Here is a 12,611-nt window from a genome sequence, read left to right as displayed (position 1 = left end):
TACGTTCTTTGCTTGATGCAATTATCTCACCATGTGGCAGCACTACGCTTTGACATTTCCAACTGGAAATTTTTTCATCTTTTCTTTCACTTATCTGATTAGCGAGCTGTCAGAACTTTTCCTGAACTGCCATAGGGCATTACGTTAACGGCACGGTGCGCGCTGAAAATTGTATTTTTTCGAGCATTATTACACAACTTATTACTGAACTGATTTGTAATTTCTTACAGATCGACTACGAACGAAACTAAAAAGTATCAACACCAAGTTTGAACAAAGATGCAGCCCGTTAGAGTGATATTTTCGAATGTTGCACGCCGCTCCTTCTCCACGTCGCCCAAGACTCTTGCGGCGAAGCAGTTGACCGTTCGTGAGGCCTTAAATTCTGCTCTGGATGAAGAAATGGCACGCGACGACCGCGTTTTTCTTATGGGTGAAGAGGTTGCCCAATATGACGGAGCCTATAAGGCGAGTAAAAATTATATTTCCATCGTTTATGCTTGGAACTCGTCAACTTGAACTTGGTTACGTAAACGCCAATACACCAACAAAAAATCATTTAGGATGCATGTGTGTGCTATTGGTGACAGTTTTATGGATAGCTGTCGATAAGAGCACGCGCGGTGAACAGTATACGTCACATTAAAATCTGTGGTTTTAATAGGGACTAGACTTAAATATGTACATATATAATAGACATTGGAAGGTCAAACAACAAATACTGTACCGGACTGGCTTAAAATTATCATGCGCTCTTATCACTTCGCATCGTGCGCGACTCGTACTAACCTAGGCTCTACTGATAGGACGCATCCGTCATGTGGATCTTTGTTTACATATCTTTTTGTATTTCACTTTTCATGAATATTATTAAATATAATTTATTTTCCTGACAGGTATCCCGTGGTCTCTGGAAAAAATATGGCGACCAACGTGTTGTGGATACGCCCATTACCGAAATGGGTTTTGCCGGTATTGCTGTCGGTGCCGCTATGGCTGGCCTGCGACCAGTTTGCGAGTTTATGACTTTTAACTTCTCAATGCAGGCCATTGATCACGTAAGTAATATTGCTATTCCTAGATATATACCTTTGTTTACAAGAAAAAAAGTGTGAATGGGCATACCGGCAAATAAGTAAAATCAATCGAAATATAAAGAAAAGCTATAATAGGACATCATTCGATAAATGGAAGATTGGCAACATTCAATATGTGTGTCCACGAACTAGCTTATTATATGTATGTACTGNCGTAAGTAATATTGCTATTCCTAGATATATACCTTTGTTTACAAGAAAAATAGTGTGAATGGGCATACCGGCAAATAAGTAAAATCAATCGAAATATAAAGAAAAGCTATAATAGGACAACATTCGATAAATGGAAGATTGGCAACATTCAATATGTGTGTCCACGAACTAGCTTATTATATGTATGTAGCTCTCTCGCATATCGATAATTTCCTAAAAAAGTATATACCCACTTGTACTAACGCTCTAAACTGTTAAGCTATGTTCTGAAATGAAACCTTTAGAGCTGGGATATACGGAGAAAAGTTATCAAAGTGACCCGGTGTGTTATTAATAACAAATAATGATGGAGATCTCACAGTCCAGCTCTTCAACATGGATATATTATTACTATACATACATACATACATTTCGCCATCATTATTAGTGCATATATATTTTTAATATTGCCTAAATTTATTCTCGGATACAAAATTTATTGAAATCTCTAGGCTGCGCTGTTAGCATTTGCTTTGTAAATTTTGTATCTCTAAAATTCCAAAATTGTCAAATAGGGCCTTTTGTCATATATTTTACAGGAATCCCCTAATAATAAAAACCATATGTTGTATAGTGAGAAGCAGTGCGCGCTTCCACTCCGCAGCCCCTGGGTTCAATCCCCGGCCAAAGCAACATCGCAAAAAAATATAGAAAAAAGGTATTTTCTTAAAGTCAGCGTAAACCTGTACGTCCCTCCCCTTTGTCTAACAACATCAAGGCACACGCCACAAATCAAAGGAGAAGCTCGGCCAAGCACTAAGATATGTGTACGCGCCATTATACTATTATTATTATACTAAGGAAGTTAATAGTTAGATTTTCTGAAAAATAATTTTCAAACTCAAAAATAATAGAATGTTGAGCTGGGCCGGTGATGCCTCATAATAACCGATTTTTCATTGATTTACATGCATATGCACACTAACTCATATTATCTGTGTGTTCTGAGTAAATTTAGCTTTTACTATCAATGTTCATTTAATTCATACCTTTCAATTAAAAGTAAGTTTTCCGATTGCTAATTGCACATTAAATACATACATAACAGGGCTCTGCTATGAAATACCAACACATTCGTTAAATTTTTTACATTTATTTATGGAGACAAAACTTATAATCGGATAATATGGGTTAAATTCCCCCTTTTATTGTTAGTCGCATTCAAGCTACAAAACTAAATCAAATTTGTTAAAGAAAAATGTTAATTAACCCATATTATCCAATTGCACACAGGTGAATGTAATGTCACGCCATCCACTTCTTGGTTCTCTCGACTGTTTACAAACAAACAACAGAAGCCACACCATTAGTATGTTATATGCCCGACGAGCTTCCCTACTGCAGCAAGTTACGCGCACTTCAATCGGCGATTTGCCAACTAGACATGAAGTTATCGAGAGCCCTCGCAATAAATGGCTTAGTGAAATCAACGATATACTCGATGAGCCTACAGTGCCGCATGAAATTCAAGCGCCTGCAATAAGCAATGGAAAAATGGAAGCAGCACGTCTTATTGTTATACGCCGTCGAAAGATGAAGAAGCATAAGTTGAAGAAACTGCGCCGCAAGATGAAATTCGAATGGGCCAAAGTGCGTCAACGCCGTGAGATGCGCAAAGAAAAGGCATTCCAAGCTAAATTGATCGCTCAAGTGAAAGCCGGTGAAGCATTTAATGCAGAGCAGTACGTGGAAGAGCAGCTGCGAAAGGCAAACGAGAATCCATTGCCACGTTATTGGAAAGGAAGGCGGTTGCCTGCGTTTATCATCAAAGAGAAACTGGGAATTAAGTGAAAAATTGTCATAGGCTATTAGGTTTATAAGATTGTTTGTATTTAGCGAACGTGTTGGTATTTCATTGGTATTTACAAGAATAAATCCAAATTTTACAAGTCATTCTGTGAGCGGCTCGCATTCTATTTGATTTATTTTCTTTTCATTCTCAAAACAATTTTTATTCAAACCAAAAGGTTATCAACTCAGCAGCTAAAACCTTCTACATGTCTGCCGGTTTGGTCAACGTTCCGATAGTTTTCCGTGGCCCCAATGGTGCCGCTGCTGGTGTAGCCGCTCAGCATTCTCAGTGCTTCGCTGCCTGGTACGGTCACTGCCCAGGTTTGAAAGTGATATCCCCGTATGACAGCGAGGATGCACGTGGATTGCTTAAGGCTTCCATTCGCGACCCGGACCCAGTGGTTTTTCTAGAAAATGAGATGTTATATGGTGTTTCATACCCAGTGGACGAAAAGGTATTTGATAAAGATTTCGTGCTGCCTATCGGTAAGGCAAAAATTATGAAACCAGGTAATCACATCACTCTGGTAGCACATTCAAGGGCTGTAGAAACCGCACTGACCGCTGCTGCTGAACTGGCTAAAAAGGGTAAGCTAAATTAGATTTTTTAATAGAATATATTTACAATTGCATATACTTTCAGGTATTGAAGCTGAGGTTATCAATTTGCGTTCCATCCGTCCACTGGACATGGACACCATTTGCAAGTCCGTTAAGAAGACACATCATCTTGTGACCATAGAACAGGGCTGGCCACAACATGGTAAAATCGCAACTTTTCACCTCTAGCAGCACTCAACAAATCTAAATTTTTTATTATAGGTGTGGGCGCTGAAATTTGCGCGCGTATCATGGAGGACGAAACTTTCTTCCATTTAGATGCACCTGTGTGGCGTGTATGTGGCGTTGACGTACCAATGCCTTATACCAAGACCCTGGAAGCGAATGCATTACCCCAGGCTCATAACATTGTCGAAGCTGTCACTAAAATCATTGGACCCAAAAAGTAGAGAATTTATACCATCCAAATTACACCTTAGTCAAATTTTAAATGCTAGATCAAACAAGTATTCGCAATCAACTTCTCACAGAACATAAATGTTTATAATGAAAATATGCGCGAATTAAAAATGCTATACACTATACTATACCCACATGAAGTCATAAGATTAAAGTCGATGAAATATTAAAATTTACACCGCGGCATTCATTTAACATGAACGCAAGCCTTAAGGGATACAATTTTGCATAGGAGAATGTCGTAAATCATATATCAGTCGACAATTGGTAGTAAAGAACCCACAATCGGAAGTCAATAATGGGTTTAATATTTAATATATTTTACCCTTTCGTCATATGTATGTATGTACGCTTAATGTACATCAGTTGTGCTATATACCTGCCATAATATCTTTTTTAATATATGACCAAGGTACGTGAAGCTATGCATACGTAAATTGTGTTTATAATTAAAAGTAATTATTAGTTATGAATAAAAATCTCATACCGATTTTCATAAAGCAGAAGATCATCAGCTTAAATAAAGGTAATAATGAGGACTGAGTTCTGGAAATGTTTGTTATATTTTTGACAGCATAACCTCGTCGTCATTGTAAATCCGCTTAAGTGGCATATTAATTGTTTAAGTGAGCTTTTTTGTTAAGAAAATGCATTTAAATAAAATACAAGTATCAATTCCGTACGAGTTTGTACATATTAGAAATAGTCAGAGGTCGCCCCTCAATTTTCAGTACTATTTTCTAGACTATTTCCGACAAGTTCGGACTCGTACGGGATCTCAACTTCAATAAATGTCCTTGAACAATTTCAACCCAAGTCACTTTGAATTTAAATTGAATGGTGTTGAAATTCACTCGGAACCCAGAAGCCATTCTAAAAGGCCTACCCAAGAAGTGAAAAAGTTCTCCCTGTGAGGCTTCTAAAAGGGCTTTTTCATATCACAATTTACGCGAATATTTAAGTTTAATTATTTAACATCTAAAATGATTTTTTATAAATTTAAGAACACCTCCAAAAGGCTTTCTGGAAGCCTTTCTCTGGGTAGCGAAAGCAATTTGTGCCAAGGAGAAAGGAATGGAAGGCCTGTTGAAGGTTGTTGTCAAGAAGGCCTTTTCGAAGGAACTTTAGCTCCTGAAATCACCTACTGGGAAGTGAATTTCAGAACCTGCCTGATTATCTTGGAAAACTGCAACATGCGCATACTTAAGTTATCCAAAGTAACGTTTCTTTTCTGTGCCAAGATTATTTCTCTTTTTATCTGCTTAATTTATTTTCGTTTCACTCGACCAAAACAAGATGTCACATGTTAGATTACTGGAAGCAAGCTTAAAACGTTATGGATTTAATTACATGCTTCGAAAATCCCAATTAATAGAAAAACATGATTTTTTGCTACATAAATCTCCTTGAATTATATTTCATTTTAATAATGTATATATGTATGTTTGTGTCGTAGAAGTGTAGGTACGTGTATGTAAAGTCCAAAATATATATGGATATACCCAATATCCACGAGCATAATTAGTGTTTAATTCTCTGTTAAAATTATTAATAAAAAACGATACGAACACTAAAAACCACATTACCCCTATCTTCGCCATCGAAGTATTGCGCTTATTCGATTAGCTGCTGTGGTCATGAGACCCCCTGTGATACTTGATTGTTGTGCAGCGGCGGTTGCAATTAAATCCGATTCACTAATCTCGGGCTCGTCTGGGAAGTTTGGCACCGATTCCCAATCTAAGCGTAAGGAATTTTCTTCTAAAAAACAAAAAATGATTATCTTAAAGAAAGCTTAAATAACGGGTATTATGACTACCTTCCGATTCTGATTCCGTGGCAGTTTCAATGCCTTTAAGCAGAGAATCGACCGATTTCATTAATGGTGCATTTGATATCTCATAGAATCCATGTCGTCCTAAGTTACTCTTTTCTACATCTAAAATGGCCAATATGTTTTCCAGTGTATGATTTTCATTCAGATTTCGCAGCTGTACCTGCTGTGTGTAGGCGAGGTACATAATGTTTGAATTTAAACGCGAAACTTTGCGCAAGAATTGCTCTTCGTTAAGTTTGCGGCAAAAGTCACTGTAATAGATATATTTTTATAAATCTGTTGCAGTAGCAGGTCTTAAGATTTCGCTTACCCATATGCAACCCTATGGGGTAGACGCACATTTAGATAGTAGCTCATTAACTCGGTCAGTTGCGTGGTATACGTGAGCGCACCAATGATGCGAAAAGCACTTATGCGACTTGGTGCTATGTGATTACCTTCGTTCTTCGGCACATCATCTTTGTTGTCGGTAAGCCAATCTAAATACGCAGTGTAGTCACCATTAGCCGGCAATGACGGTGCTACAATGCGGTATTGCATCTCACTAATACCGCTTCCATGAAACACCCATTTTCCGCGAATATAAGATGTGTTTTTAGCATCGGCCAATTGTTCCATAGTGTTAGTTTCATTGCTGGCGTCACCACCGGGTCCAGCACTTGGTATCGCACCGCGTACATCGCCAATAATCGCCTTAAGATGTTTTTCGTCTTGCAACACCACCTCCGAAATTTGAAATATATACTTCACCAGTTGGTTTATATCATGACGTGTCACTTGCTGCACTTTATTCATCATCCCACCATACAACTCTCGCAATTTAATAATTTTTTCGAGTCTATCGAAAACATAATCCTCTAGAGCTTTCACTTTAATTGGATAGTTTGGCAACTGTTTGCGTTTATCAATGTTTGCCTTGCACCGCAGATCCCTTTGTTCTTTCCTATTTGCCAATAACGCTTGCTTTTCAGTTATCAATCTATTTAGCAGTTGAATCCTCTGCTTTTTACGTTTAATTTCACATTGCAAGTTTTCGCTGGAGCGCTGCTCACGCATGAACCGTTCATATCGAATACTCAAGTCCTTGAGGCCGCCTTTAATCTTAATATATTTCTGTTGTTTCTCAAAAAGGCTGAAAGAGAATGAAATTAATTCCAAGCCACAATCTTTATCATTGAATTGCATATATGTGCCCAACTTACTTTTCTTTCTGCGTACAACCAGCAACATTACTGTGCACAATGTTACCATTCCGCACGCATGAGCAACAGTGAAAATTATGCTGGTGCTGGGATTTTCCACACAGTGGACAATGATATCTCAGCCCCAGAATATCCTCGGGATTGGCATGACCAGCCGTATATTTGCAAACATCTTCACTTGAACTGGACACGTGAAATTTCAGATTTGGTGCATTGAAGCTCTCATCGGTCGATGAGCTAGACATAGATGCCATAACATAGTTGTCCACTACCAGAAGCAACTCTTCCTGCTACCTGAGCGCTGCGTCACAATGCTTTTACGCTATACACAATCAGCTCAATTACTCTTGGTACTACTTTTTCATAAAGTTAGATTATTAAAAACCCTATACTTGTTATTTTTATCACTCTAACTTCTATTCAAATTGAAAGTCTTCATTTAACAAAGTTTTCAGTTTATTTATTGCAATGACAGTAAAATGCAAATTTTTTTGCTTATTTTCTCAAATATACAGTTTGACAGTCAGGGTTGCAGACTCCTATGTTGCTTTCGTGTTTTTGCCTGCGAAAATAAATGCTGAACCGCAAGGAAAATTTGCAATTAACTAGCAACAATTATAGAATGGAATGTCGTGATTAATTATGGAGATTTCTTATGATATACAATACTTTCATTGTCTGAAATATGTACAACCACCGTGGGCTACATACATACATACATCTGGGCATATACATATGTACACAATCTAGCTAATTTTGCATAGCGTACGATGCCGCATTGCTCCCGTAGACACCTTGTAGTTTTTTTTGCTTGAATTGACTGGTGTGGCTGCCCAACAAACATTTAGATTTGAGCTCAACTTGAGGTTAGTTTGAGAACTAAGGTACATATTTCTCAAATCTCCAACGTTGTTTCTTAACAGTACCTCAAGTGGAGGATCATAGCGTTCTCAACAAAAAGGGCATTTTTATTTGTATGAAAAAAGGACTGTTTCTCAAGTTGAANGGTACATATTTCTCAAATCTCCAACGTTGTTTCTTAACAGTACCTCAAGTGGAGGATCATAGCGTTCTCAACAAAAAGGGCATTTTTATTTGTATGAAAAAAGGACTGTTTCTCAAGTTGAAAAAATGCTAGTTCCCAACTTGAACTCCAATGTAATTCTCCAATTGGTCTCAAACATATCATTGAAATACTGAAATTGAAATAGTAAAATTCCTTATACCTTTTTGATTGAAACGACATACATACATAGATGTATTTAAATTTAAAATTTTCATTTTATTGCTTCTTTTGTATTATGTAGTTAATCAACATCGATTTACAATAATTCACTTCACAGTATACAGTCCGACAGTAATTTTGCCGCGTTATAATTTCTTTCAAGATTATTTGAGGATACTTTGAAGATTATTTACTTTTTGTTAGTAATTTTCCTCTTTATATAGCTTTATGGCCTTATTAATAAAAAATAAAATAGGTTTAAAGAGCTCTATAAAGTGACATTTTCATACAAAATTTCGATTTATAAAGCAGTTAAAGTGTTCTTTATTTTTTATGAATTTGGCTATTAGTTTTTCTCTTGACAATTAAAAGTTCGTTTCTCTATCACTTTTTACGTATCTGCGCGTCGGTTAGAGATGAGTTGGAGAATGATGTTGGGTATTAACTTGGGAACTATGAACTTCTTCAAGGTTGGAGAAATATTTTTTTTTTTTTTGGGTTTTTGGAATACTGTTTGTTTGGCAATCAACAATGGAATTCTAACAATCGCTACGCTAAATTGCCAAAATTCTCTAAATGAAAATAAGTGAGACCAAGGCGAATTTATACAAGGTGGTGTTAATGGCGAATTTAGATTTTCGTCGCGGTGCTTCTTAATGTCAAAATGATATGTTTATTGTAATATGAATTCACCTTGTTTACAACAAACACATCATTTTGACATTAAGTAGTACCGCGTCGTAAATCTAAATTCGCCATTAACACCATTTATTTGAGAATCGGAGCTATTCTGGGTTTGTTCCTATGTTTGAGACCAATTGAAGAATCACATTGGAGTTCGAATTGAGAACTAACATTTTCTCAACTGGAGAAATAGTCCTATTTTCGTACAAAGAAAAATGCCTATCTGTTGAGAACGCTATGATTCTCCACTTGAGGTACTGTTGAGAAATAACGTTGGAGATTTGAGAAATACAACCTTAGTTCTCAACTTAACCTCAAGTTGAGCTCAAACCTTAAGTTTTTCAGTGCCAGTTTAAACTTTGTTTAAGTAAACTGAGTTTACTTAATTGAACAGCTGGTTGACATTTGATTGGCTGATCTTAGTTTAAACCAACCAGATCGGGCGTTTAAACTGAGTTTAAACCACGGCTGTGCACTGAAAAACTGGCCCTAACTGAATTTTAAATATGCGTTTATTTCATACAATATGAAAACCTTTAAAGAATAGGGATTGTTTTTTTTTCATTTTATATTCATACAACTATGCAAACAACTTCAATATTTGCATATATGTACAAGCTTAAGGATTGTTTTAATCCCCTTTTATTTTCATTTCAGGACCCAAGCTGTGCAAAAGAAGGTAAAAAAGGAAACTAATTGAAGAAACATTAAGGGATCGAATTTTTTCAAAATTCTATTATTTCAAATCTATTCTAATCATTTATTTTAGTAATCTGGTACCACATTTTTAAATAAAATAAAATGATTCATATTTGATTTACTGTCTTAAAATTTTTTAATTTTTATTTTGCAACATTTGTTTTTTTTTTAATTAATTCTTTACCTAGTATCTTCTTTATAAGCGCTCTAACTGCCAAACGATTTCGGCCAAGTCCAAAACAGCAAACCAGTCATTTCTCTTCTGTGCCAACTGGCGACAATTGGAAATGCCAAGTGAAGCAAAGTCTGCAGAAGAGGCCCTCCTCTTCCTCTGTTACAAGCATCGCGGCCCGCGTGGAATACTTTCAGAGCTAGAGCGTTTCAGGCCATTCGAACGACATGACCTAGCCAGCTAGATTTTAATTCACAGCACTATGTTTATAGCGTTGTAAAGCTGATATAGCTCATCGTTAGATTGTCTGCAGTATTCGCCATCGTGAATGCGTAAAGGTCCGTAAATCTTTCGCAGAATCTTTCTCTCGAAAACTCCAAGAGCCGCTTCATCAGATGTTTACATTGCACATGCCTCGCGCCATACACCAGGACAGGCATGATGAGTGATTTATAGTGTGATTTTTGTACGAAGACAGACGAAGACTTTACTTTTCAATTGCCTACTTAGTCGACAATAGCGTTTCTTGGTCAGAGTGATTCTGCGATAGATTTCAAGGCTGACATTATTATTGGTGTTAATGCTGGTTCCCAGTCGTTTACTTTTTCAAACTTGTTACTGTCAACAGTGACATGGGTGGCAAGACGCGTATGCCCTGACTGTTTGTGTGGTGACTGGAGGTACTTCGTTTTGTCTTCGTTCATCACTAGACTCATGGTCTTTGCTTCTCTATCTAATCCCGAGAAGGCAGAACAGACGTAGCCCTTTTTTCGATAATGTCGATGTCGTCGGCATACGCCAGCAATTGTACGCTCTTATAAAGTATTGTGCAAGAGCGGTTCAGTCCTGCGCTCTTGCACCTTTTCTGAAACCTCGTATGGTATCAAACGGCTCGGGAAGGTCCTTCCAAAAACTGACAAAGCTGGTGGTATTGCAATGTCATTTTACACATCCGTTTTAGTTTCGTGGGGATACCAAATTCAGACATCGCGACATAAAGGCAACTACTTTTCGTGCTGTAGAAAGTGGCTTTGAAATCAACAATCAGATGGTGTCTGTCGATCCTATTCTCGCGGATCTTTTCCAAGATTTGTGGTATTGTGAATACCTGATCTATGGTGGATATGCCAGGTCTAAAGCCACACTGATAAGGTAAAATCAATTGGTTGACGGGGGGCTCGATAAGATCTTGCAACCTATGCTTAGAAAACTGATCCCGCGGTAGTTGGCGCATATGGCGGGGTCGCCTTTCTTGTGGATTAGCCAGAGCACTCTTAGATTCCAGTCGTCGGGCGTATGTTCGTCTGACCATTTTCTGCATAAGAGTTGATGCATGTACCTTATCAGCTCATCGCCGCCGTACTTGAATAGCTTGGCTGGCAGCCCGTCAGCTCCAACAGCTTTGGGGGTTTTCAATGACGTAATCTCTATTCGTCATAGTCAGACGGTGGGACATCGACTCCATCGTCATCGACTGGGGGTCGGGTTCGTCTTATCCACTACTTTCAGTGGCGCTGCCATTAAAAAGGGTGGAAAAGTGTTCCCACCATAATTTAAGTACGTTCTTGACATCGATCTCTAGGTCGCCATGGTTGTTATTACAGGAGTTTGCCCTCTTCGCACTCACATATTTCGACAAGTCTCTTCTTAATGCGGAAAAGTTTTCTCGCTTTCCTCTTCAGCTCCATATAACGGTCCCACATGGATCGCGTTGCGCCCGATCGCAACGTGATCTTAAAGGCGGCATATTTTTTTCTCTCGCTGAAATCTGACTACTTCTTGGGCGGCGGTACTAAATGAGCGGGAGATGTGGTTCCACTGCTCGTGTATGTCGGTTTTTAAAGAGTGCTAAGAGAGAGCAGGTGTAGGAGTCGAGTGACGAATAAATTGGTCCTCCGTTTTGATTGCAGCTTTTCGACGTTAAGCTTTCCTTGAACTGTTGGACGCACATTTTTTGCTGCACAGATGCGAGTGCGTATCTTGGCTGCAACAAGAAAAAGGTCCAAGTCGAGAGGGCAACCTCATATGTACGCTCCAAGCGCTCATAGAAGAGATCCTTGGATACCTCATCCTTCTCTTCCGTCAGGGCATGGGCGCAGATAAGCGAGATGTTGAAGAATCTCGCTTTGATGCGGATTGCGGCTAAACGCTCGTTCACCGGGGTGAACGACAGTACTCGGCGACGGAGTCTCTCTTTCACCACAAATCCAACTCCGAATTTGCGCTCCTTTACATGGCAGCTGTAGTAGACGTCGCAAGGCCCCAGGCATTGCTTGCCTTGCCCCGTCTAACGCATTTCTTGGATGGGCTTGGAACAGCAAGTATCTGGCATTTTAAACGATTTTTTTCTTTTTGTTCTTTAATTCCTAAAACAATTATTTTTTGATCTGAAATCTAAATTTTTTTATTTTTAAATTAATTTATAATGTTGCTAGTTTTAAATGGGTTAACGCAATGACAAAATCGTTGTCATATAAGCGTATAAATAAAAAATAAATATATGTATATATTGATTTCACTTTGCTATTACACTATGGTTTTGTACAAATAAAAAGTTTGTTATGTACATATCTAGCCCTAACCGCCAAAATAACGTAAGCGACATTTTTTTTCAAAATTTTATTTTTGATGCAGAAATGCATCTTGATGCTCTAGGAATATTTCTGCATCAAAAAGAAAATTTTGAAAAAAA

At 38.0% G+C, this 12,611-nt stretch overlaps 2 protein-coding genes across 5 annotated transcripts; one reads left to right on the top strand and one right to left on the bottom strand.

The window, feature by feature from the left end:
- The first annotated feature begins 60 nt into the window (after positions 1–60).
- Positions 61–4,274, top strand: Pdhb (Pyruvate dehydrogenase E1 beta subunit). Of its 4 annotated transcripts, none has more exons than XM_017619160.1 (6): positions 62–155; positions 231–468; positions 897–1,058; positions 3,257–3,668; positions 3,724–3,843; positions 3,903–4,274. In XM_017619160.1, the coding sequence occupies exons 2-6, from the start codon at positions 280–282 to the stop codon at positions 4,088–4,090; spliced, it is 1,071 nt and encodes a 356-aa protein (XP_017474649.1). In that variant the 5' UTR covers positions 62–155; positions 231–279; the 3' UTR covers positions 4,091–4,274. The 4 variants fall into 4 exon arrangements, with proteins under 4 accessions (XP_017474651.1, XP_017474649.1, XP_017474650.1 ...); XM_017619159.1 differs by having other exon boundaries at positions 77–171; XM_017619162.1 differs by lacking the exons at positions 3,257–3,668; positions 3,724–3,843; positions 3,903–4,274 and adding an exon at positions 2,523–3,205 and having other exon boundaries at positions 61–155.
- A 369-nt stretch (positions 4,275–4,643) lies between these two features.
- On the bottom strand, positions 4,644–7,726 carry Atg14 (autophagy related protein 14). Its single transcript, XM_017619158.1, has 5 exons — positions 7,140–7,726; positions 6,248–7,069; positions 5,920–6,188; positions 5,394–5,861; positions 4,644–5,361 (listed from the first exon to the last, which is right to left on the bottom strand). Exons 1-4 carry the CDS (start codon positions 7,391–7,393, stop codon positions 5,689–5,691), a joined length of 1,518 nt encoding a protein of 505 aa, XP_017474647.1. The 5' UTR covers positions 7,394–7,726; the 3' UTR covers positions 4,644–5,361; positions 5,394–5,688.
- Between the last annotated feature and the right edge of the window lie 4,885 nt (positions 7,727–12,611).

This window comes from Rhagoletis zephyria, unplaced genomic scaffold, assembly GCF_001687245.7.
Source record: "Rhagoletis zephyria isolate East Lansing unplaced genomic scaffold, Rhagoletis_zephyria_1.1 Rzeph_scaffold_01797, whole genome shotgun sequence".
Taxonomy (NCBI): domain Eukaryota; kingdom Metazoa; phylum Arthropoda; class Insecta; order Diptera; family Tephritidae; genus Rhagoletis; species Rhagoletis zephyria.
Note: the sequence above shows the minus strand (reverse complement) of the source record. Positions and strands in the feature narration are given on the sequence as shown.